At 40.8% G+C, this 26,443-nt stretch overlaps 2 protein-coding genes across 5 annotated transcripts in view; one reads left to right on the top strand and one right to left on the bottom strand.

The window, feature by feature from the left end:
* NPTN (neuroplastin) overlaps window positions 1-14,643 on the top strand; it is a 56,003-nt gene extending 41,360 nt beyond the window's left edge. Inside the window, exons 5-9 of one of the 4 annotated variants that reach the window (XM_007446645.1) lie at window positions 2,264-2,397; window positions 4,911-5,184; window positions 12,165-12,174; window positions 13,011-13,085; window positions 13,625-14,643. In XM_007446645.1, the coding sequence (XP_007446707.1) occupies window positions 2,264-2,397; window positions 4,911-5,184; window positions 12,165-12,174; window positions 13,011-13,071 (479 nt within the window). In that variant the 3' untranslated portion in view covers window positions 13,072-13,085; window positions 13,625-14,643. Of the gene's footprint in view, window positions 1-2,263; window positions 2,398-4,910; window positions 5,185-12,152; window positions 12,175-13,010; window positions 13,086-13,624 lie in introns of all 4 variants that reach the window. The other 3 variants (XM_007446644.1, XM_007446647.1, XM_007446646.1) reach the window with 3 other exon arrangements.
* Window positions 14,644-14,731: 88 nt separating this feature from the next.
* The window catches only part of REC114 (REC114 meiotic recombination protein), a 102,876-nt gene continuing 91,164 nt past the window's right edge, over window positions 14,732-26,443 (bottom strand). Inside the window, exons 5-6 of the mRNA XM_007446713.1 lie at window positions 17,373-17,459; window positions 14,732-14,896 (exon numbers count right to left, since the gene is read on the bottom strand). Coding sequence (XP_007446775.1) covers window positions 14,732-14,896; window positions 17,373-17,459 — 252 coding nt within the window. The remainder of the gene's footprint in view (window positions 14,897-17,372; window positions 17,460-26,443) is intronic.

Raw genomic sequence — 26,443 nt, 5'->3', positions numbered from 1 at the left:
TAATTCTTCTCAGTCTTCCTCATCTCAGTAACTGTCAACTCCATTCTTGCAGTTACTCAGACCAGAAACCTTGGGATCATCTTTGACTTCTTTTTCTCTCACTTTCCACATTCAGTCCATTAACAAATATATTAACTTAACCTATAAAATATATCCAGAATCTCCACTTCTACTGCTACTGCCTTCATCCATACCACCCTCTCCCCCTTGCCTGGATTGCTTCCACTATCGTCTCTACAATTTTTGTCAACATAGTAGCCAGAGGGAGCCTGTTAAAGCATACAGATAATTTCATACCTGCACTTAGTATTCATCAGTGGCTTCCCAGCTGACTTAGAGTAAATGCCAAAGTAATTTCATTGTCCTACAAAGTCCTATCCAATTGGGCTCCATTCTTTGATTTGGTCTCCTACCATCGTCCGCCTGTGTTTCAGCCAAATTCCTCCACGCTGTCCTTGTACATAACAAGCACGCTTCTGCCTCAGAGCTTTTGCCTTTTCCTCTACCTGGAGTGTTCTTCCCGCAGATATATGTGGCCTACGCCCTTACTTTCTTCATGACTGTGCTAAAATTCACCTCATCAGAAATGGCCTTCCCCTACCACTCTGATGTATTTGGCATGTAACAAGGGCTCAACAGATGTTTGTCCAATGAAAGAAACACAACTAGAGGCAAAATGTAGCTCTTCTGCTTGTTGTATCTTCCTACTCCCCCATGGTGGTGTTTAAGTATGGCTGTGGAGTGTGTTCCTTCCTTGGAGTGCTTAAGATGGTCCTTAATATTTACTGACTGAAGGAAGCTCTGAGGAAGGTGACCAGGTTGAACAGTGACTGACTGGCTGTGGGAGAAATTTGGTGTGATGGGAATTTGAGCCAGCCTGACTCATTCCCTTCTGTAGTGAGGAACTGTGCCTGGAAAAACAGATATTTCCTTTATAGTGTCCTATCTAGAAAACACCTCATGCTGAGTAGTACTGCAGGCCTTAGTTTGGCAGGTTGTGGAGATGGCTTGGGGCCTTGCTCATTCTTTTCCTATCCAGGTGCCTCAGGAGGTGGTCTGGGAAGCACAGTCTGGGAGTAGCAGGATGTTGGATTACTTTTAAGCCAAGAAAAGCCAAGCCAGTCAGAAGGGAAACATGGGGTCAGCCCATGATATAATACAATTGTACAGGCTTTTACAGTCTCAAAATGAATATTTTGACATCTATCTAAGCAAGACACTGGATATAGGCAGCAGCTAGAAATAACTCCATTTGATAATGGGGTATAGAGTTCAAGCACAGAATAATTAAATAACCAGCAAAACTGGAATTTGGACCAGGCCTATTGATTCTCCTTCCCATGTTCACCAGCAAAGTGACGTCTGGCCTACTTTGAGTTTTATTGCTTTTGGAGTAGTATAACTGATGCAGTAAGGTGGAAAATACAGTTAAGATCAAAGAAGGCCAAATTCAAAGAATTAGCCCCTATCTCAGGCTAATTGGATCCTTGAAACTTATCTAATATTTAAACCACAGGTGCTGTTTATTTCTTTCTAAGTTATCCCTAAAAGCAGAGAAAATCAGCAGCTTCTGACATGTCTAGAAATTCCCCTAAGATTGGGTTCATTGAGATAACTGCAAATCAGGTGTATAAATCAGATTCTTAAGCCGTTAATAAAATCTCTTGGGACACTGGTTGAATTTCCTGTTCATTTCTTTCTTCCCTTGTGAAAACCAGTTTGCTTCATTCCCTCTTTCCTGGGAGAGGCTTGGCCATTGATATTCATCACGTAGCTTCTCCAAGCATTCATTGTTTTTATATACCTTGCAGTAGGACTTGATTTTAGGTGTTTGATCTCAGGGATCTCTCATTTCCTTAAGGGAATATATGGCATTTGATATAATACATAATTATTGCTAACATAGGTGTATTTAAGAAAAAACCATGACTGGTAGAGAAGGTAATAGCTTCTGTTTGCATTTTCTTTAAAGGATGGCTTAATTTATGCAGTTGCACCTGTGCTCTCTTCCAGTCGGTTGGAGAACCACCTGTATTATTAGTAGAACTTCACATATAGTAATCCTGGTGTCTGCTTTGGTGGGTGGGAGGTTAGGGCAAGGGATTGGTTCCATTGCTCTGTTCTGACCTGAAATGCATGTTATCAAAGCTGAATATGAGGGTGGGTCTAAGGAGAAGCAGGGCTCTGAGCCAATAGTTGGGGCCTTTTGTATCCTGTTCAGCATAGGCTCCCATGGTAACTGTATTCAACACTCTTTCTCAAGCTGCTCCTGACATCACTGGCCATAAACGGAGTGAGAACAAGAATGAAGGGCAGGATGCCATGATGTACTGCAAGTCAGTTGGCTACCCCCACCCAGAGTGGATCTGGCGCAAGAAGGAGAACGGTATGCCCATGGTGAGTACGAGGCAGCCCTGGTTCTCTATACGTGGGTCTCTGTGGTTGCTGGAGTTTCTCCTGGGGAGTTCTAGACATCTGGACTAGTTTCTGCAACCTGCCATACTGGCTGCCATGGCTTGGGTCACCCTTTATAGAGTCTTGGTGGTTACATCATGAATCTGGAAGTCATTGGCAGTCTCTGACCAGCATGGAACCCCTATATGTGATTGCTCCCAGGGTAACTGTATTCAACCCTCTTTCTCAAGCTGCTCCTGACATCACTGGCCATAAACGGAGTGAGAACAAGAATGAAGGGCAGGATGCCATGATGTACTGCAAGTCAGTTGGCTACCCCCACCCAGAGTGGATCTGGCGCAAGAAGGAGAACGGTATGCCCATGGTGAGTACGAGGCAGCCCTGGTTCTCTATACGTGGGTCTCTGTGGTTGCTGGAGTTTCTCCTGGGGAGTTCTAGACATCTGGACTAGTTTCTGCAACCTGCCATACTGGCTGCCATGGCTTGGGTCACCCTTTATAGAGTCTTGGTGGTTACATCATGAATCTGGAAGTCATTGGCAGTCTCTGACCAGCATGGAACCCCTATATGTGATTTGTTAAAGCTGTCTGTCTGGTAAAGGATTTGGCTGTTTACCTTCAAGATAAGACACCAAGAAGAGCTAACCCCAATCTTAAAATTTTACTATTATTCTAGTACATTTATCCTAAAGAAAATACTGCTCATAAAGTGGTCTTAACATACTTTTCTTGTTTTTTGGGGAAGGCAAGGCAGTGAGAGCAATTAATAGTATATTCCTGGAACACATGAAATACTGATTAGGAATTGAGACAGTCTAAGGAGGCCCTTGGGCAGCCTTAGACATTGGAAATCTGACAATATCTGCTCCAGAAAAGGTCAAAGAAAACATCTTTTCCAATCTGTGGGATGATTCTTGATGGTATGGGAGAGTCAAAACTTTCGACTCTCACTTTCTCTCTGATTAATGCTTGACCAGTCTCCTATTCTATCAGAGGGGCTGTCATACATTCCTCCCCAGGCTTTGTATGCCTAGCAGGCTACTTTTCAGGCATCTTCTTTGACTGCCAGTCTTCAGAATCAGAAGGGACCCTAGAGATCATTTAATCCAGCTTCTTTGGGAAGGTTACATATTAACCAAGGTAAATTAGTGGCAAAACCACTGAAGTTTCTTGCATATGACGGTATTTTTAAAATACCCTTTGAAGGCTTGTGGACCAAAGGTCACACTCACTAATCACCTCAGGTCATAAGTGAAAAACATGGAATTAGTGAGTGAGTAGAGCAGGAGTTAGAGAAGTTGGCAGCTTTTCAGGGCCTAGGGTTGAAGCTTCACAGAATAACTAATTTTGAAGGCTGTGAGTTTCCCATTCCAGTCATACCCACACTCAAACATAGACATGATTTATGCTATAGCTAGACATCATTCTGGGGATTATCTTTGCCTTTCCTCTCTACTATTTCTGATTATCCTTTAGTTGCTGCATAAGAACTGACACATGAGTCAGATTTTTCCCCTGCTAGTAGCCCATGAGATCAGTGCTGCAAACCTGTCCCAGCTCCACCCAAACCCCTGGTCATACTCTCACCTCTGCCTTCCCACACGTGCCTGGAGCACTCCTGTCTTGCTTGAGCAGCTCTCCTCCCCCACAGCCTAGTTCAAATGTTAGCTTTTCTCCAACTTTCCCTGACTCTTTCCAGCAGTGTCCACTCCCTCAGTACAATGTGACTCTATACATACCCTCTGTTGGGGCTTCTTACACATTCCTTTAACCATCCCTTTGGGGGTCTGGTTCCCTCTTGAGGTCAATCTCCATGTTCATTTTTGTGTCATGCTTTTCCATTTCTATCGCACCTTCCCCTTAGGTAGGATATAAAACATGTAACATGCTACTGTAAATATCTGTTGACTGATTGAATAAACTTTCCTTTAACCCTGTTATTCTGAAAGGAAGTGGAAGTTACGAATTTCCCCCAGTCTGACTAGGAGCAAGTTCTTAGCATTGTTTCTAGAGGAAGTTTAAGGAGACTTTGCAGAATTCACCAAGCGTGAAGTAGATATGCTGACTCTGAAGGCATCAGATAGGCCTGATGCTACCAGATACATGCCTGACCATGGAGCTCACACCCCTTCTCCATCCTCTGCCTGGTTACGGTTTCTTACCTGGTGTTTGGAGCAGCATCTTCTGAATTGAGTTGGTCTTTTCTGGGTCTACAGGGTAGGACCTCCCTTCACTTCATACAAGTTGGAGAAGTCCAGAGGACCAACAGCAGGGGAGACTTTTACCCTGGCTCTGCTAGAAGATTGTTGACTGGTTGTTGAGATTGAAGGGCAGTCAGTGATAAAGTACTCAAAGTCCCTTGGACAAAGATGGTACTAGACACTGCTCCCTGATCCCGTCCAGTGTCTTGCTAAGGATGTTAGTGTTGCCCTGTATTGGGCACTAATTCACCTACTCTGATCTTTGTGTGTTATCACTTTATCTGCTTCTGAGCAGGAGATTGTCAATACCTCTGGCCGCTTCATCATCATCAACAGGGAAAATTACACTGAGCTGAGCATCACAAACCTGCAGATCACAGAAGATCCTGGCGAGTATGAATGTAATGCTACCAACTCCATTGGCTCTGCCTCCGTTGTCACCATCCTCAGGGTACGAAGCCACCTGGCCCCACTCTGGCCCTTCCTGGGAATTCTGGCGGAAATCATCATCCTTGTGGTGATCATTGTTGTGTATGAAAAGAGGAAGAGGCCAGATGAAGTTCCTGACGGTAAGAACATCCCTACAAAATAGCTGTACTGTTGGGGCTGGTTTCCGAGCCGTGGGGTGGTTTCCAAGCACCCAAAGAGGACTATAAGAATGTTGGGATTCAGTCCCAAAAGGAGAGAAGGAAAAATTCTTATACTGGTTCCTCACCCCCTACCCCTAAGATTAGCCACCTTGAGCTATAATTATTAGCTCTGTTCCTCCATGTGGGTGTTCTCCAACCCCAGTCCCATCTGCCCTTCAGGCCCCTTGTGGGGAATGGGCAGTTGTCAGTCTCTTTGTTCAGCTCTGTCCTCCTTCAATACAGATCATCAGGCAGATTGAGCTTGAGGAGAATCCAAGTCAAGCCTAGAAGCCACCCCAAGATCGCAGGCCACCTGGCCTTTCAGGCAGATTTAAGGTATCTAATTGGTTGTCACATGGTTGCCTGGTATAGCCCCTGTAGGTAACTGCCCTAGTCCAGTCAGACTGTTATTGGGAAAAGCCATTGGAACAAGCCACTTTTTGGTTCCCTTGGTTGGTCCCTTCAGAAGGTTTTCAAGGTTTGTGGTGAAGCAGGCCCCTGCCATTTGGCTTTTTTGTCTGTCTCACAGACAAGAATGGTGGAGAGCATCTGATGCATTACCACCCCCAGTTTAAGACAGATAGCTAAGCAGTAACACCTGGAGTCCCTGCCTGAAGTGGCACCCTCAAGCTGGCCCAGGGTCCGAGAAGGGAGTGGATAATAGCAGCAGAACCAAAGCCAATTGTTAGGCATTGGAAAGAATAAGAATCTTAGATGGTTAGACATGCTTAGAGTCAGAAAAGGTCCTGGAAGTTATGGTTTTTTGTTATGGATGTTCTATTTCTAACCCTGTGATTATAATGGGGGGGACTACTGATGGAGACTTGCACCAGTAGTACTTCAGATTCCTCACTAGCTCCCCAGCCCCATCCTCTTACCCTATAATAGCATCAGCGAAAACAAATTAATTGGCCAGCCAACCATCACCACCACTTGCCTGTCACTGATTGGACTGGAAGGGTGTGCACCTAAACTCAGTGCCTTGGGTGATGGGGAGGATGCCAACTCTAGTCTGACTGTTCTGGGCCTGTGCTTGTGCACTGTGGTGCTGTACCCTGCCCCAGAGAGCTGTCTGTGTCCCTGTGGCTGGCCAGGACCCATGCCAGTCATGTGTGTCAGCGGAGAATGCTAAGGGAGGTCTGGTGCTCCCTCAGGAAGAGCGCAGCCCTGAAGGCATGCCAGTGGCTCCAGAGTCTCTGGAAGGACATGTTTGAGAGCAGCAGCCACCTCCCCTTCTTTTCCTTTCTTCTCAGCAGCTCCTAAGTCTCTCCGCCTGCACTAGGTAGAGCGAGTATTGTAGTGAGGCTGGTGAAAAGGTTATTTGGTGACACTAGTGATGTATGTGGGGAGACCTGGTGGACTTCCATCCAAATGTACATTCACCAGTGAACTAGATGGAGGAATGGGATGGACGTCAGCTGGAAGCAGATGGGCCTTTGTAAATACGTGGGCTTGTGCCCTGCAACATAGGAGTGTCCTGGGATTTTTACTTTCTTCTGGGTCCACAGAACTGCTATTCTATGAAGCAAAAGTGCTTTCTTAGGATTTTCATATATGCATAATGCTTTTCTCTCTAAATTTCTCTTTCTTGTTGCAAATTAGGACTTCCAAGGCAGAGTACCTATGTCTAGATCCGAGAGCAGAGGGGGAGAGTTGCCTGTCAGTGTGTTTTCAGCGTTGGCTTATTAGGAGCAGCTATGCCTCACTCCTGAAAAGGGTTGAATGCTTTTGCTTTGCTAAATATTGCCTTTCTCAGCTTTCCCTTTGGAAAGATTGAGATGTAAAAAGTCAGTAGGAAAAGGTAAAAATGGGCTTTAAAACCTGACTTTTTACTTTAATACAAGGTTGGCTGCCCCTCTCTTGGCAGAGTGACACATTGGCTTAGCCTGTCCCTGTCAGAGGTTCCTGTTGTCCTTGCAGGAAGCCGTTTCACTTACCAGGTTGCTATCCCAGCATATGTGGAAGAGACAGTCAGGTTAGATTTGAGGAATGGTTAGTATTGGTTCTATCTGACAAGTGCAGGCACCTGCCCAGGGAAAGCGGCTATCTTTTTTTTTAAGAGCTCCATGGCTGTTGAACACAAATGGGGACGAGTTTGTTATACAAGACACCTGTGGCCAGCAAATCTGAACAGCTTCCTGGAGGGAAAATACCTCTTTTAAGATAAATTATTATAGGCAGTGAATGAATCCTATGTAAAAGAGATGACTGCAGGGTAAGTGCAAAGTAAAACCTTCTTGCTCTACTGTCTTAGAAGAATACTGTAATGCAAGCAGCTTTTACTTTGTTGTTGTTATTGAATTGGGGCGAAAAATCTGGGATGCTGGAATTATTGCAATGTTTGCCTTCTCTCCGTTCCCCTCCTGACAGCCAGCACTGTCCAGGCTCCATTCTCTATCACATGCCCTTGCTTGAGCATTTCCATCCCATAGTTTTCTTCTTTGTCTTTCTGCCTCTTTTTCTCAGACTCCTCCCTAGTCCTGCCCTCCCCTTTTTTCTTCTCTCCTGGAAGTAATTTTTTTGAAAATTTGATTGTTCCTGCATGAGTTTTCCTTATGCAGTGTCTTTTTCTTCTTTAGCCAGTTTCCCCTCAACTCCTGTGCAATTCACAAGAGCAAACTCACTTCATATGCTTTCCTCCCATATGCCCTTCTTCAAATTTACATATAGATATATGCATACACTCCTTTTTGGAATGAATGAGGAGGTACCTTATACCTGATACATATTTGGAGTTTTAGAGGTGATGAATTTTTACCTGTCAGACAACCGTTCGTAATTCTGTGTTGACTTATTTATACCATTGTGAAAATTGATTTTTTTAAAAAAATAAGCCCGACATGCTTTTTCTCTGCCAAATGAATACACTATTATCAAGATATAGCAGTGATTTATTTCTGACTCACTGGACCTTTTTTTATATGAAAAAAGTTCATATAAAACTCGTGGTATTCATATTTGGGCAATCTGTGAGTTTTTGGTAACTCGGTGCTGTACTAGAAAAGCACTAAGGGAACAACACAAAAGTATAAAAACACACAAATTTAAACTTACATAGTTTAGCCTGAGTATGTTTCACTAGAAGAGCAAGTATTGCTTTAGATTTCTCACATAGAAAATACTTACAGTTAAGGTTTAGCTGCTTCCAGAGGGGAAAAAAAAGGCCCATGACTTTTTGTCTACTGGAGTATACTCAGGACATTTTGTAAGTGAAACTTACATCTAAATCCCTTTCAGTCACTGTTAACGGTGTCTTTGAGGATCCGGTGCCCCAGTGGGTTGTCTTGTAGGTAGATTATCTGCATATCACCTTTAACCTTCAAGTAACAGGTGAATTGTGGAGCCAAGTAAGGGCTTTGTTTTTTCAGTTTACTCACCTCCTGACTACATTCTCTGAAAATGTTAAATGATAATTCTCTAAAAAGACTAGATACAACTAGCATCCCTCTAGCCTTCCATCCACCTTACAGCTGGACATATGTTTGGAGCTCACCTTGTGTGTTGGTTCCCTGCTGACTGAACCCAGAGAGAGATTAGTGTGCCTCGGGAGTGAACCTGCTTAGTTGCTGGGGCCTTCAGTTCTGCTGCACATTTTACTGACCTTGATTGAAAACAGTAGAAGCTGATTTCAGAGAAGTGCTGGCATCAAAAAGTTTTCCATGATCACGTTAGGGAGATAATTTTATAAGCAAGTATAGGCACTCTTCAAGTTACTGGTGTAAAAGATAATTGAGGTTTTGTGGGAACCATTTTTAGTGGCTGTGATGTATCCAAACTCTTTTTAACACTTTAGAATTAAGAGCTAGTCTAATGTTCCAAAATCAGTTAAATGGTCAAAACATTGGTAGCATATGAAGCTTTACAAGAGGACAGGAATGTTGGAAAAGGAATGTGACTTTTAAAAATGATATGTGAAACACACGTGTTGTCTCTTAACCAGGGGTCATCTGGGTCAGTAACAAGCTACCTTACGAAGAAAATACAATAGGACTGAATAAGGAAGGAAATTGAAAATAATTGTTACTCTCTTTTGGGTTTAATGCTACTCTGCTGAGATCAGGCAAAATTTAAGTGGGTTTAGAAACCATAAAACCTCATCCTCAGTGAGATGAAAGCAGTGAAAAAGCAGCTTTGACCAGACAGTCAACTTACTTTGACATTAAAGCCATCTTTTTGGAGATGGTATTGTATCAGGTAATCTGTTATTTACTAGGCATTGCTGAGCACCCTTCCAGATTCTGAGGCGATGTAGGGGAATGAGTGCTCTAAGTGCATTCGGTTGGGAAGACAACATTCAGCTGAATGAATCAGTGTGTGCAACAGGTCCACCAGGAACTTCACTCATAAGATGGATTCCAGAAGCATCTTGTTTCCACTCTCCCCCAGCCCTCTTCCTCTCACCTAGTCAGTGGCTGTGAGTAATACCCAGCTGGAGAGAACAGTCATTGTTTAAGCGGCTGTCTTTTGCCCTGAGGGTTTGGGGGTATGTTGATATTTGTCGGTTACTATGACTTCTTTTTTTTCCCCCCTCAATTGCATCAAACCCTTAAAACATGGTGGTAAGTGAGCGATATGCATGCTTTTGGAGTTTGTTTAATCTCCGCTTCAGTCTATACGATGCACAGTTCATAATGTTAACACTTTTCTTCAAGTTTACTTCATTCACTTTCACAACTAATTTGGATTTCAGTTTGCTGTTTAATCCTCATTTACTTTCATTTTCTTACCTTTTATCTGTAGTTCTGTTCTTTCCCTCTCTCCTGATTTCCTTGTTAGAGGTCAAGTTGTTTTTTTTGTTTGACCTGTAAAGGGAGAGTGGTGCTGCAGATAGTGATTCAGTCCAGGAAAGTGGGAGACTTGAGGCTCTTTGTTCCTTATAAATGTGGAAGTGGATTTGGGGAGAGAGATGAAGGGGCTCGTGAGACGTAGGCACAAGTGTGAACAGCAACTGCTCCCACTTGCAGGCATGGCAGCTACACCAGAGCCACTGTTGCTAAAACCTCTCATGCAGCCCTTTGCACATTATCGCCTTGTTGGGCTGGAAAATGACGTTATTAGTCAGACACCAGGGCGTACATATATCCCAATTACTGAAGAAAGAAAAGCTCATGGTGTGAAGTGCTTGGGTTAGTGCTGAAGTGTCACGCTTTGAAAAGATTAGCTTGGCTATCGCGATTCCCTCTCCTCTTTTTTTCTCTTAAAATTGGGAGTAGATTGGTGATATTCTTGAATCAGCTATCTTGCTTTAGAATTTTGTGTTTTCGGGTGCACAGCCAGAGCACTAAAAATATTCTAAGTTTGCTCCTGTGTCCTTTCCTGTAAGTCCCAGAAGTGCTTAGTTCCTAGCATGTAGCTGAGCTGGCTTGGCCAGGATGCTGAGAGCGTTAGGGTGTTGTGGTGAGGGAGGATCTAGGCTGGGCTCGTGGGTCTCAGTACCTGGTACGTCTTTGTATATCTCCACTGTATACACAGCACACAGATGTCTTGGGTGTCTGAGTCTTAAGTTTGTCCTCTGTACTGTTCGATACTGTACTATTGTTAGTAGTAGAATCCTGTGGACACTGGTGTGTTGCTAGCCTATTGTTCTGGCTAAGTCACTGGTTTGTGGTTAGTTTTGTTTCTGTTTTGTTTTGTTTTTTTTCTTTTTTTTTGAAATCTTTTCTTGCTCCAGTCACTGTGTGTGCTGGCGGTGGCTTTGCCTCTCCGTTGCCTCAAAGGAACAGGTGGAGCAATGTCTCCCTCTGACAGACATTACTCCTGATGTGTGCTCCTGCAGATGCCTACACTGAGACTGTAATCTCCATAACTGCTTCATGTGCACCAAGCCCCCTTGTGGAATCCTGCTGAGAGTTTTTCTAGAAGCCTTCAGTTCTGACTCATTTAGTCTACCTGACGTTTGTAAAATAAAAAGAAACTAAGAGCACTTAACTTGTTTCCCCTACCTTTGTGGGCCTTAAAAAAAAAAATTTGTGTGTGTGTGTGTACAGACACACACACACACACATACACACACACACACATATCCCTGGTTAAAGGGGACCAAGTTGCCCTTAGTTGAAACAGGAAGGAAAAACTTACAAATCAGAATCAGAAAATACCAATTTAAGAAGGCACCTAAACTCAGATAATGTAAGCTTTTCGATTAAAAAGAAAAAAGATAACTCATGGCTCATCTTGGGTTTGGGTTCTGGTTTTGGCCAAGGCACAAGAGTGCGCCAGTTTTTCTATCTGAAGTCTTTTCTAGAGGGATGTCAGCACCATTCAGCTTTCCCTGGTCTGTCACAGAACATCCTCTGGTCTACACCTACACTTGTTGCTGGCATAGCCTAGCCTGCCTGACCCAGTATTAGGTTGAACCATTGTGGCTTCCTCTGTCTCATTCTCCAGACGAAAGACTCTCCTAAAGATAACAAAACAGCAAGAACAGTGTCCTTTGGGGAAGTGAGGATGTGTGTAAACATATAGAATATACACATCCATCTACATTGCAGGATTGAGCCAAAACTATACATGCATTCACCACAAGAAAACAAACAGCAGGATTTTACAACTGAAATGTTGGTTTGTCTTCTCATCTATTTAAGAGTGAACCACTGGAACTTGGGGACAAGATGAGTATAATGATATTGCAGCCTATCTGTCCGCTACAGTTGCAGTTTTTCATGACAAGCATTCAAAGTGTTAACTAAAACCATTGAAACAACATACCTGCCATTAAAAACCTGAATCTAGAAATAATAACTCCATGAGTGTTTTGCACCTCCAGATGGAATGGCCTTGAATAAATGCTATGAATAGCCATGTTTGCCACTTGCCATTTGCTGTTCTGTTAATCCTTATGCAGAGTCTCACAATTTTCTCCCTTCTTCCTCTCTCAATGGATTATTAAAAACTGAACACCTGTGTAGACGATGAACCAGCTGGGCCAATGTAAGTAGTTTATTCGACATTGATTCAGTAGTTTCTGGTTGGGTTATTATGTATTTGCCGTTTAATCAAAGGGCTAGCTAAGATTGTAGGGGAAGACAGTGAGTGGAAACAGTGTTGCAGTGTAGACTTCTTAGCCAGACATGGAGTTGACTGATTGCCATTTGATTCCCAGGACAGGCCGTACAGTTTTTTTAGTAGCAATACAAAGTGGAATACCATGCAAAAAAAATGTTTAAAATTTTGCACACCCCATATGTTTAAATTGATAATGTGGGGGAAATCACCAGTATATCTGAGACTTCAGGTTTTGTTAAAGTTAATTTCAAGCTCGACTAGAGCATGGATAAACTGCCTGGCTTCATTAAATTGTGTATATTCAAGAGACAAAACTGCAAATTTTGAATCAATCCAAGATAGCAGAACCTCCTAGAGTTGGGGACTAAGTCAGAGGCAGGCAAACAGTGCCCAAATTATTAAGTGCCAGAGGGCACAGCACTGCCTGTATATAATTGAGTATCTTTTATCATTTGAGAAGAGACAGGTGTTGAGTAGAGAAAAAACTACTATTTCACCTTTATAGTAATTATAGTTTACAAATCAAAGGGAAAGTTACCGGTATATTGTCTGCCTTGGGAGTCAAAAGGATCTATTAATTTAAGGTATGTAGGCACTTTACACAGGAATATTAATTGTGTATTAATATTGTGCAATAAGACTTCTTACTATACCAGGGATGGCAGTAAGTGGAAGACTCCCTGTATTTCTGTGTGTTATACTTTCAAAAGTTGCTACTGACCTTGAGTTTAACTCTTGTAAATGCAATTTTTCCTCCAAAGGAAAACCAACTCTACCAACAATCACAAAGATAAAAACTTGCGCCAGAGAAACACAAATTAAGTACTACTTGTAATGTAAGTATGGCCTTCTTTAGAAATTTTTAAAAATTGTATTCAAATGAATGTGCCTCTGTTGACCTTATTAAAAATTCTTCAATAGTTGGTGTTATGTTGCGAGATCTTTTAGTTGATTTCAAGAGCAGCCAATACTGGTGGAACAAGTTGTCCAGTGTAGCAGCTGGAAAGGAAGATTTTCAGCTGAGCTCTTTCACTTATTTACATAAATGCTTTTCAGAGTATGTATGATGTTTCAAAACATCACTTTACCACTTTACTTACCTCTTTAAAAAGAGGTAAAAATGAAATTGTCACCTTCTTAGGTGGATTATTCTCAGAGGCCAGTGGGTCCCACTTTGCTTCTGAGGGCAAGGCAAGAATGGTGGCCAGGCACAGCTGGGCTGGAGTACCTTCCGGTTAGGCACATGGAGATCAGAATTCCACACTGCATCCCTGAGCATGCTGTTTGAACCAAAGCTTTGTTTTATAGGCACTTGGTGTAGTCTTAAGTAATAGTGCATATTTTCTTTTAATTTCTAAATACTCTTCCTTCACAGATCCTTAGGTTCCTGAAACTGGTGGCAACATGACCTGCTAAATTTTCTGCTTGTACCTCTTTGGTTCTTTCCCTTTCAAGTGAGCAGCACCATGATGACTGTCTAAAGCATGCCTTATTTAGCCTCTCCTGTAAGGGTGACCTAGCCAGGTACATTTTAAACAATGCTTCAGTGTAGAAGGTGTAAACTATTTTGGGCTTGATGTGCTATGAATGTTGCTTTTTTTTCCCCCCTTTGGTAGAATATTTAAATAGAAGTAAAAAGGTCCTCTGAGGATCAGATCATGCATGCACCGTTTTTTACTTAATGCAGCTGTTAAATTGGCAAAGCTCTAAAATGCACTGCTGCCATCTAGTGACACATTTTTGTAAGTACAGCAAAACCTACAGATATATACAGTATATAAATATATATATATATATTTATATTTTTGGGGGTGGGAGAAATCCAAAATAAAATAAATGCTTGTTTCATTTTTAAGCTGCTGATACTCATTCCTTACTGTATGTTGTCAGATGAGGAAACTGTTCAGTTCTGGTACATAAAGATGAGTAATATAAACTGAAATCTATAATTTTAAGGGCTTAACCTATGACTTTGATAAGAAGCTGGAACAGTCCTGAATGGATGTAATGAACTGCAGTATATATGTATGATTGCTTTTTAAGTGATTATTTTTTCTTTTGTTAAATCATGTAAATTCTTAAATCCTTTTGCACTGATGTGTTGAACCTGATTGTACATTCAATTAAGGCAAACTTTTATAATTTACCTTTTGTTTTCAATGACCTTGAAATGTTACAGCATGGTATTCTATGCAACTAGTTATACTTTGAGGTTGACACTGTATTTTTTCATTGATTGAGTGTAGATTTTCACACCCGGCAGGGTTCTCACACGGTGCGTAATGGTAGATGCATGTACTTGTGTTCTGTGTAATTGTTGAAGTGCAATGATGTATAAAAAAGTGGATTCACCTGTTTTTAAAAATAAAACTGATAAAAGGTGTTGGAATAATACTCTTTATTCTAGTATCTTCTCTAATCTTAGGAGGAAGCATTTTTTCCATTGCACTCAAGTTCCTCAGTTCTGTATGTATATAGAATGTTAATTGCTCAGCTCTGTCAGCTTTTTTAGTTCCTTTTCCACCTCTTCCACAAATGCTGGGAAATTCTGATCCATGAGGCACAAGCGTAGAAAGGGGCCTAACTCTTCTGTGTTCCATGCAGATTGTTCATAGACCACGGGCAGCTCCTCTGATGCCAGGAGAGACTGTGGGGATTCCAGAAGAGTAGTTTATTAGAGATTACAGGAGAAAGCAACAGCCTGAATAATAGAACACAGAAAACTTTGCCTTAAGGAAAGGTTTGGGAAATAGACACAAAAATTAGTGTTAATTAGCTTTGCAGAGTTCCTTTACATAATGTTTCATATACAAAGTGAGATAAACTTGTATCCTTAGGTATTTCAAGTATATTAATGAACCGATTTGCAAAGTTAAGATCCTGCTTCAGTGAAGAGTATGGTGCTGATAAGTTTGTGGACTGATAAAGCGTGTTGATGAATGGACGCCACTAACTTAGTTCATCCTTCCCACCTTATAGGTGGAAGAATGGGTGTGAGCAGTTCATCATATGGAAACTGGGTTCTGAATGTAATACAGAGAGGTCACAAACCTGACCATCCCAAGGACACAATTATCTCGCTTTTTCTGGTCCTGTCCGTGAGGCTTGACAAGTAGAGGATCCATCACCTCACCACAATATCCATCCCCACAATCAAGACAGAACATTTCCCCCCCCCCCCCCAGGAAGTCCCTCATGCTACCTGCTCTTGTCAGACCCTCAACCCTTGGCAACCATGATCTGTTTTCCATACCTTATAGTTTTGCCTTTTCCAGAACGTCATATGTGTGTTTTTCACATGCTGTTTGCCATTTGTATGCCTTCTTTGGTAACTTGTATTTTAACACCATTTGACTAAGCTGCCAATATTTAAATATTAGGAGAGTTCAAATAAAAGTCTGACTGAGCTTGGCTATTTGGAAGATAAGGCGACATTGGATCCACAGCCCCACGTGACGAAGATGGCTCCAGCTCTGTACGTGGTTCAATTACGTCTGGGCCTTTGACTCAGCCTTCTTATTCTCTCCTCATGTTAATTCTACTTAGGTAGGTGGTTTTCTACCCTTTCCATGGATGGCATGGTTTGGTATATATGTATACAACTGACATTTCTCTAGGAACTACCTGTAATAGAAATTGACTTTTCTAAATTCGAACCAGACTGTATCTAAAAGGTAGAAAGAAGAAAATGAAAGTAAAATGGAGCCCTGTTCTCCAGTGAGAGCCACTGTTACATGTTAGTGTATCTCCTTCCAAACTTATGTTGTGTGTTTTTACTACAGAAATCATGCATGCTATTTTGTAGCCTTTTAAAAAACAATGTACTATGAATATCTTTCCATGTCAATAGATATAGACATCACTTTTAATGACTACATTTTTATCCCGCCTATAGTTATAGCACTCTTTAACCACTCAGTATCCTATTAGTGAATAATTACGTTTCCAGTTTTACTATAAAAAACACTGAAAAACATCCTTGTATATATATTTGTGTAGATGAAACGGTATTATAGGTAATAAGATATAAAGTTAAATTTTACCTATATTGCTGAGTTGCTTTCAATACCAAACTTATATTCAAAGAACAACTTGACTAGAAGGTTAGAGCAAACAAGTAACATATCTGAGCTCCCAGCCTGGTGCTTTTTCTTCTTTATATGGTTCTTCTATATGATGTAAATAAACTGGGCTGAGGTACACCTTTTATAGCAACTGATACTTCCTGAATAAGGACATCACAGACTGCCTTGCTCATGAATTTTTTCTGTGGCTCAGCCACTGTAACCCCAGTGCAGATATGAGGCTACAAACTGGGCACTATAACGTCTGCCCTGTGATTGTCCGTTTATTTTGAGTGAGTGGTGAGCCAGATGGAGAAAACACCTGTATTTTCTTTCTTATACCACTGTTAGCACAGTTTAATAAAGAGGAAATTCATCCTTGAATATTGATGAATTCCATGCAGAATTCTGTGGAAAGCACAGGCTGAGAGCCTGCTGTCAAGCACAGCAGGGAATGCAGTGAGGAGGAGACCATCTTCAGGAGCTCCAGCAGACCAATCCTCAGGAACCCTGAGCCTGAATGAATAGTTCAGGAGGAGTCTGTGGTGACAGCAAACTGCAAGGGGAGAGGGCATGTCCGAAAGCAGTTCTGTGGTAACAGAGTTGAATCCTCCCGGGTGTCCACACATCCTTAGCTGAGATCCTCACACTTAATATCTGCCCCTACAGAAACTATCTTGATATGATTCCAAATTCATATTGATACTTTATCTTAGAAGAGTTTCCAAATTTCATTTCCAAAATTAAATTGAAATTCTTACCTGTATTCCTCTTTCTAGGATAGGTGGTGAATAAATTCTTTATCTCACACATTTAAAGGCTAACACTATGGACCACTCTTCATCTTTTATTTCCTCAGGAGAATAATTCTTCAGTATGTGTCATCGTGTTTAATCTTACAACAAGGGTAGGTGGAGATGGCCTGTCTCTGTCTTTACCATCTTCTATAGCAACACTTTAAGTTACTGTTCTAGAACAATGGATTGAACAGAGGGATACAAATTCTTCAGGATCACTGTTTTTCCTGACATGAAAGCTGAACATGGAAATAGGCCCTACCTGAGCTAACCAGGCCACTGAGGTCCTTCCTCTTGGAGTGCCTGTGCCAGCTGGTACCCACTGTTGCTGCTCCAGGTTCTGGTGTGACTGCAGTGGAACTACATGCAATTAGGCGGATGGCTGAACAGGCCATTAAAGAAGTGGAAACACATGCATTCATGTTCAAAGAAAGAAAACATCAGTAAAAGTGGTAAGATCATTGTTGGTGTAGTCTGTCCTGGTTTAAGCTTGGCTGTTACTTGATTTACCACAGTAGAGGTACAGACAGAGTTTAAATCTGAGGCAGCTGCCCTTACGTTCCTTCTGTCTGTTCCTCATGTCTCATAGGTTGGCAGTGCTTTTTCTTGTCTGACACCGTGGTGTACTTCTGTCTTCAGAGGCCCAGCCCAGGACCATGTGCTGGTACTGGAGGGCAGTGGACATTGCCCAGCTTCTGATGATCATGATTTGTCACCTTCTAAAAATTATTACTCAAGTAATACATGTTCACTGCGAAAAAGGAAAATGGGGGAAAAAAAAACCCTATAGTTGCAAGATAATCTTACATTTTTAATAAAAGTTTAAAAAATCTCATTTTAGACATTCTGAGGGAATGAGTTCTTCTGTTAGTAATATTCCTAGGTATCTTCATTCAACAATGTTTTGTGCCTACTGTGTACTAGACACTGGGGTGATAAAGGGAAGGGAGCCACAAAGAACAAGGTAGAGGTCCAGCCCTCAAGAACCTACAGCCCAGTAAGAACTTAGCAAGTCAGGAAGTGCTGGAATGGAGGTAAATATAAGACTTAAGGCTTAGAGTGGAGGGGAGTACAGGAGGGGTGTGTGCGCTAAGCATGAAGGGTAGGAATGCTTTAGAGTCCAAGCTGCTTCAAAGGAACCTGTTATAGGAGGGTTTGTTCTCTAGCAGAACACAGGGGATGTTTTCTAGGCAAGCAGAGTGAATAAGGTATAGAAGGAGGCCTGGAGGCATAAGAGGCTCTGAGGGCTGCTTCTACCTAAAAGTGCAAACTTTTCCAAGAGCCCCATCACTCCTCCTTCCTAGCCACATGTCTGCAGGCCTGGTTATGTTTTGGATACATGTGGTGCTTCTAGTGCTAATCTCCAGACAGTTGTGAGCTAGTGGTATCCCTCAGGGAGAATCCAAGATCCTCCCTGGAAGGTGTCTCTATCAGCAGCATGTTCTGACTGCCAGAAGTAAATGTTCTACATGGAAGCTGACTGTTGCTAGTTAGTGCGTATTAGCAGAAATGCATATCTGGAAGCATCAAAAATGGGGTGGCAGGACAGAGAGGAAGGAAAGAACAAAGAAAAGAAAACTAGTCAAGAATACTAAAATAAAAATGAGCAAAAAGGTAAGGGACTTTAATGAGTCTAGAATCCTTAGGCAAGCCCCATTTCTCTCTTTAGTTTCCTAATCTGGAAAAGTCAGACTCTAGTGTTTCTTCCAGCTCTGATATTTGATGTTTTCCTAGGAGACAGATCAGTTCAGCTCACACTGTGTTCTTCAAACAACTGGGAAAGACATCAACCAAAATTCATATGTCATCCACACTGACCTATAGCCAAGTGCGATGGAAGCAGCTGAGGCTACTGGGGTGGCCCTAAGGACTAGACAGTCCTCTGCCCAAGCGCAGAGAGATAGAAGGTTCTGTGCACACAGGAATGAGCCCCTGGCCGCTTTCTGCTGGACTTCTTGTGCTAACAGAGCAAAGAGTTCACCTAGGAACTGCCCCCCTCTCTGAGTAGGCTGGGTTGCCTTAGAAGCCCTCAGGTTGAGAAATACCTGGTTAGGCCACAATTAGCAAAATTACAAGGCTGAGGAAAAGTAAAAAAATAAGAGCCAGGAAGTGACTCAAGAACTTGAAATAGAAAGACATGGAATTATCTCTGTTTGCAAAGAAGAGAATAACTGTTTTAGACAAAAGAAAATATATAGGCCAGAGCTTGCACCTCTTGAACTGGATTCTGAAAAAGGGAGCATGATAGCAAATTTGCACAGCAGCAGCTAAGGGCAAGCCTTAGGAGTTTTTGGCATTAGGAAGACTAGAATGTTCTAGGTAGTGCTTCACAATACCTGCATGCTGGTGAATTAACCCAGTAGCTTTATCTTGTCTCCTGCTCTGCAGTATCAGACACTCCATCTTGTCATGGCCCTACTGACTAGTGAGTTCTTACCCTCAGTAATAACTGACTAGGATGCTCATTTGTTCATTTGCAAGGGAAGGCAGATCTGAAAGGGTAACAGCACTGGCAGTAATAGTAATAATGGATCATGTTATTTAGGTGTTTGCCAGGTTTTGTCCTAGCTGCTTATAGACAGAATTTCAGCCTCACCATTTTACAGATGAGTGACTTGTATGAGATCACGTAGCTACTAATAGGGCTAGGATTCAAACCTAGATCCGTTTTGATTACAAAGCCTGTGGTCTTTGCACAACACTGTGCCATCTCATCTACTCAGAACACCAAACTACAGATCAGAGGAAGACTTTGACTATGGAATCAAGAAAAGACATGAAAGTTTTGTCATAAGCACGAAAGTACCTTATAATAAGCCATTCCATCCCATTTGTAGAGAGGGGATTCTTAAAGAATACAGCAGCAGCTGATGAGGCAAAAATGTTTTAAACTAGATCCAGGGTTTGTAAAAAAAAAAAAAAAAAACCCAGCTTTAGTGTTAAGACATGTTCACAACAAAAGTCATGCAGAAACAAATGAAGGGGAAGAATTCTAAAACATCAAAATTTGATATGGTAGGGCTTCCCTGGTGGCGCAGTGGTTGAGAGTCCGCCTGCCGATGCAGGGGACACGGGCTCGTGCCCCGGTCCGGGAAGATCCCACATGCCGCGGAGCGGCTGGGCCCATGAGCCAGGGCCGCTGAGACTGCGCATCCAGAGCCTGTGCTCTGCAGTGGGAGAGGCCACAGCAGTGAGAGGCCCATATACCGCAAAAAAAAAAAAATTTGATATGGCAAATTAAACATAGTCAAGAAGAAATCATACAGTACTTGTTTAAAGAAAAACATTTTATGATAAATAATGTAAATCTATGTTCGCCCCAGATAAACTATGAAAAGAAAGTTGGTGTAAAGGTGAATTGTCTTGGCCCAGTGAGTTTAAGGGGAACTTCCAGGATGAAGTGATGGAAAGCCAGGTTTGGAAAATCATTAATCAAAATAGAAAATAAGAGAACCCAGCTTGAAACTAGAATTTCATCCCAGGAGCAGAGGTAGCTTATGCTAGCAGCATGTGGGACTATGCCAAAGAAATGCTAGAATGTGTACCTCGAGGAGAAATTCTGTAATAAAGATTTCCAAACTTTTATAACAAGACTCCTTTACACTCCTAAAAACGGCTTTTGTTTTGAGTTACATGTGATATTATCTGTTAGAAATTAAAACAAAAACTTTAAATATTCATTTAAACCTTATAAACCCATTATGTTATATTAAAAACATTTTAATGAAAACTATATTTCCTAACACAAAAATATAATACTGCAAATCTCTTTACTATCTAGCTGGACTCTCCTCCTATCCACCTCTGCACTCAATCTGCTGACACATGTTGTTCTGGTTGAAGTATATGAAGAAAATCTGGCTTCACACAGATATATAGATGGAAAGTTTTTTTTTTTTAAATGGGTTTTTCAGGTAATTGTGGATATTCCTTGATACGACACCAAAACTCAACAAGTGGTAGTTTCTTAAAGGTTATTTTCAAGGTAGAATCTGAAATCACAGCAAGGAATTTTTTATACTCTGTTATACTAAAATCCTTTGGTCTAAGCAATCTCTGTACTGTTTTCCATAGCAGTTGTACCAATTTACATTCCCACCAAGAGTGCACCAGTGGTTCTCTTTACTCCACATCTTGTCTTTTTGATAATAGCCAGTCTGACAGGTGTGAGGATATCTCATTGTGGGTTTTTTTTTATCGTTTTATTTTTATTCAAACATGAATAAGTACAAGATAATATAAAATACATGACATCATTGATCACTTGAGTATCCACTACTGATTTTAAGATAAAAAACAGCATTAACTTTGAAGTCACTAATGTTTATTTAAACTTTTTATTTTATATTGGAGAAGCGATATCGTATATTTGTCTTTCTCTGACTTCATTCAGTATGACAATTTCTAGGTCCATGTTGCTGCAAAATGGCATTATTTCATTCTTTTTAATGGCTGAGTAATAGTTCATGTATATATGTACCACATCTTCTTTATTCATTCCCCTGTAGATGGACATTTAGGTTGCTTCCATGTCTTGGCTATTGTAAACAGTGCTACAGTGAACACTGGGGTGCATGTATCCTTTAGGACTATGTTTTTCTCCAGATATATGCCCAGGAGTGGGACTGGAGGATCATATGGTAGCTCTATTTTTAGTTTTTTAAGGAACCTCCATACAGTGGCTGTATCAATTTACATTCCCACCAACAGTGCAAGAGGGTTCCCTTTTCTCCACACCCTCTCCAGCATTTGTTTGTAGATTCTCTGACGATGCTCATTCTAACTGGTGTGAGGTGGTACCTCACTGTAGTTTTGATTTGCATTTCTCTAATAGTTGAGCAGCTTTTCATGTGCTTCTTGGCCATCTGTATATCTTCTTTGGAGAAATGTCTATTTAGGTCTTCTGCCCATTTTTGGATTGGGGTGTTTGTTTTTTTACTATTGAGCTGCATGAGCTGTTTATATATTTTGGAGATTAATCCTTTGTCCGTTGATTCGTTTCCGAATATTTTCTCCCATTCTGAGGGTTGCCTTTTTGTCTTGTTTACAGTTTCCTTTGCTGTGCAAAAGCTTTGAAGTTTCATTAGGTCCCACTTGTTTATTGTTTTTACTTCCATTACTCTAGGAGGTGGATCAAAAAAGATCTTGCTGTGATTTATGTCAAAGAATGTTCTTCCTATGTTTTCCTCTAAGAGTTTTGTAGTGTCTGGTCTTACATTTAGGTCTCTAATCCATTTTGAGTTTATTTTTGTGCATGGTGTTAGGGAGTGTTCTAATTTCATTCTTTTACATGTAGCTGTCCAGTTTTCCCAGCACCACTTATTGAAGAGACTGTCTTTTCTCCATTGTATATCTTTGCCTCCTTTGTCATAGATTAGTTGACCATATGTGCGTGGGTTTACCTCTGGGCTTTCTGTCTTGTTCCAGTGATCTGTGTTTCTGTTTTTGAGCCAGTACCATGTTGTCTTGATTACTGTAGCTTTGTAGTATAGTCTGAAGTCAGGCAGTCTGATTCCTCCAGCTCTGTTTTTTCCCTTCAAGACTGCTTTGGCTATTCTGGGTCTTTTGTGTCTCCATACAAATTTTAAGATGATTTGTTCTAGTACCGTAAAATATGCCATTGGTAATTTGATAGGGATTGCATTGAATCTGTAGATTGCTTTGGGTAGTATAGTCATTTTCACAATATCAACTCTTCCAATCCAAGAACATGGTATATCTCTCCATCTGTTGGTATCATCTTTAATTTCTTTCATCAGTGTCTTATAGTTTTCTGCATACAGGTCTTTTGTCTCCCTAGGTAGGTTTATTCCTAGGTATTTTATTCTTTTTGTTGCAGTGGCAAATGGGAGTGTTTCCTTAATTTCTCTTTCAGATATTTCATCATTAGTGTATAGGAATGCAAGAGATTTCTGTGCATTAATTTTGTATCCTGCAACTTTACCAAATTCATTGATTAGCTCTAGTAGTTTTCTGGTGGCATCTTTAGGATTCTCTATGTATAGTATCATGTCATCTGCAAACAGTGACAGTTTTACTTCTTTTCCAATTTGTATTCCTTTTATTTATTTTTCTTCTCTGATTGCCATGGCTAGGACTTCCAAAACTATGTTGAATAATAGCAGTGAGAGTGGACATCCCTGTCTCGTTGCTGATCTTAGAGGAAATGCTTTCAGTTTTTCACCATTGAGAATGATGTTTGCTGTGGGTTTGTTGTATACGGCCTTTATTATGTTGAGGTACCTTCCCTCTATGCCCACTTTCTGGAGAGTTTTAATCATAAATTGTTGTTGAATTTTGTCAAAAGCTTTTTCTGCATCTATTGAGATGATCATATGGTTTTTATTCTTCACGTTTGTTAATATGGTGTGTCACATTGATTGATTTGCCTATACTGAAGAACCCTTGCATCCGTGGGATAAATCCCACTTGATCATGGTGTATGATCCTTTTAATGTGTTGTTGGATTCTGTTTGCTAGTATTTTGTTGAGGATTTTTGCATCTCTATTCATCAGTGATATGGGTCTGTAATTTTTTTTTGTAGTATCTGTCTGGTTTTGGTATCAGGGTGATGGTGGCCTCATAGAATGAGTTTGGGAGTGTTCCTTCCTCTGCAGTTTTTTGGAAGAGTTTGAGAAAGATGGGTGCTAGCTCTTCTCTAAATGTTTGATAGAATTCACCTGTGAAGCCATCTGGTCCTGGACTTCTGTTGGAAGATTTTTAATCACAGTTTCAATTTCATTACTTGTGATTGGTCTGTTCATATTTTCTGTTTCTTCCTGGTTCAGTCTTGGAATGTTATACCTTTCTAAGAATTTGACCATTTCTTCCAGGTTGTCCATCTTATTGGCAGAGTTGCTTGTAGTAGTGTCTTAGGATGATCTGTATTTCTGCGGTGTCTGTTGTAACTTCTCCTTTTTCATTTCTAATTTTATTGATTTGAGTACTCTCCCTCTTTTTCTCAATGAGTCTGGCTAGTGGTTTATCAATTTTGTTTCTCTTCTGAAAGAACCAGCTTTTAGTTTTATTGATCTTTGCTCTTGTTTTCTTTGTTTCTATGTCATTTATTTCTGCTCTGATCTTTATGATTTCTTTCCTTCTGCGAACTTTGGGTTTTGTTTGTTCTTCTGTCTCTAATTCCTTTAGGTGTAAGGTTAGATTATTTATTTGAGATTTTTCTTGTTTCTTGAGGTAGGCTTGTGTAGCTATAAACTTCCCTCTTAGAACTGGTTTTGCTGCATCCCATAGGTTTTGAATTGTCGTGTTTTCATTGTCATTTGTCTCTAGGTATTTTTTGATTTCCTGTTTGATTTCTTCAGTGATATCTTGGTTATTTAGTAATGTATTGTTTAGCCTTCATGTGTTTGTGTTTTTTACGTTTCTTCCCCTGTAATTCATTTCTAATCTCATAGTGTTGTGGTCAGAAAAGATGCTTGATATGATTTCAATTTTCTTAAATTTACTGAGTCTTGATTTGTGACCCAAGATGTGATCTATCCTGGAGAATGTTCCGTGCACACTTGAGAAGAAAGTGTAATCTGCTGGTTTTGGATGGAATGTCCTATAAATATCAATTAAATCTATCTTATCTGTTGTGTCATTTAAAGCTTCTGTTTCCTTATTTTCATTTTGGATGATCTGTCCATTGGTGTAAGTGAGGTGTTAAAGTCCCCCACTATTATTGTGTTACTGTCGATTTCCTCTTTTAGAGATGTTAGCAGTTGCCTTATGTATTGAGGTGCTCCTATGTTGGGTGCATATATATTTATAATTGTTATATCTTCTTCTTGGATTGATCCCTTGATCATTATGTAGTGCCCTTCCTTGTCTCTTGTAACATTCTTTATTTTAAAGTCTACTTTATCTGATATGAGTGTAGCTACTCCAGCTTTCTTTTGATTTCCATTTTCATGGAATATCTTTTTCCATCCCCTCACTTTCAGTCTGTATGTGTCCCTAGGTCTGAAGTGGGTCTCTTGTAGACAGCATATATATGGGTCTTGTTTTTGTATCCATTCAGCAAGCCTATGTCTTTTGGTTGGAGCATTTAATCCATTCACGTTTAAGGTAATTATTGATATGCTCCTGTGACCATTTTTAAATTGTTTTGGGGTTTTTTTTGTAGGTCCTTTTCTTCTCTTGTGTTTCCCACTTAGAGAAGTTCTTTATCACTTGTTGTAGAGCTGGTTTGGTGGTGCTGAATTCTCTTAGCTTTTGCCTGTCTGTAAAGCTTTTGATTTCTTCATGGAATCTGAATGAGATCCTTGCCAGGTAGAGTAATCTTGGTTGTAGGTTCTTCCCTTTCATCACTTTAAATACATCATGCCACTCCCTTCTTGTAGAGTTTCTGCTGAGAAATCAGCTGTTAACCTTATGGGAGTTCCCTTGTATGTTATTTGTCGTTTTTCCCTTGCTGCTTTCAATAATTTTTCTTTGTCTTTAATTTTTGCCAATTTGATTACTATGTGTCTTGGCCTGTTTCTCCTTGGGTTTATCCTTGGGTTTATCCTGTATGGGACTTGCTGTGCTTCCTGGACTTGGGTGGCTATTTCCTTTACCATGTTAGGGAAGTTTTCGACTATCATCTCTTCAAATATTTTCTCGGGTCCTTTCTCTTTTTCTCGGGTCCTTTCTCTCTCTCCTTCTCCTTCTGGGACCCCTATAATGCAAATGTTGTTGTGTTTAATGTTGTCCCAGAGGTCTCTTAGGCTGTCTTCAGTTCTTTTCATTCTTTTTTCTTTATTCTGTTCTGCAGCAATGAATTCCACCATTCTGTCTTTCACGTCACTTATCTGTTCTTCTGCCTCAGTTATTCTGCTACTGATTCCTTCTAGTGTAGTTTTCATTTCACTTATTGTATTGTTCATCTCTGTTTGTTCTTTAATTCTTCTAGGTTTTCATTAAACATTTCTTGCATCTTCTCGATCTTTGCCTCCATTCTTTTTCCAAGGTCCTGGATCATCTTCACTGTCATTATTCTGAATTCTTTTTCTGGAAGGTTGCCTATCTCCACTTCATTTAGTTGTTTTTCTGGGGTTTTATCTTGTTCCTTCATCTGGTACATAGCCCTCTGCCTTTTCATCTTGTCTGTCTTTCTGTGAATGTGGTTTTTGTTCCACAGGCTGCAGGATTGTAGTTCTTCTTGCTTCTGCTGTCTCCCCTCTGGTGGATGAGGCTATCTAAGAGGCTTGATGGGAGGGACTGGTGGTGGGTAGAGGTGACTGTTGCTCTGTTGGGCAGAGCTCAGTAAAACTTTAATCCACTTGACGGGTGGGGTTGGGTTCCCTCCCTGTTGGTTGTTTGGCCTGAGGCAACCCAACACTGGAGCCTAC

The sequence above is a fragment of the Lipotes vexillifer genome, unplaced genomic scaffold (assembly GCF_000442215.2).
Source record: "Lipotes vexillifer unplaced genomic scaffold, Lipotes_vexillifer_v1.1 scaffold242, whole genome shotgun sequence".
NCBI classification, from domain to species: Eukaryota; Metazoa; Chordata; class Mammalia; order Artiodactyla; family Lipotidae; genus Lipotes; species Lipotes vexillifer.
Note: the sequence above shows the minus strand (reverse complement) of the source record. Positions and strands in the feature narration are given on the sequence as shown.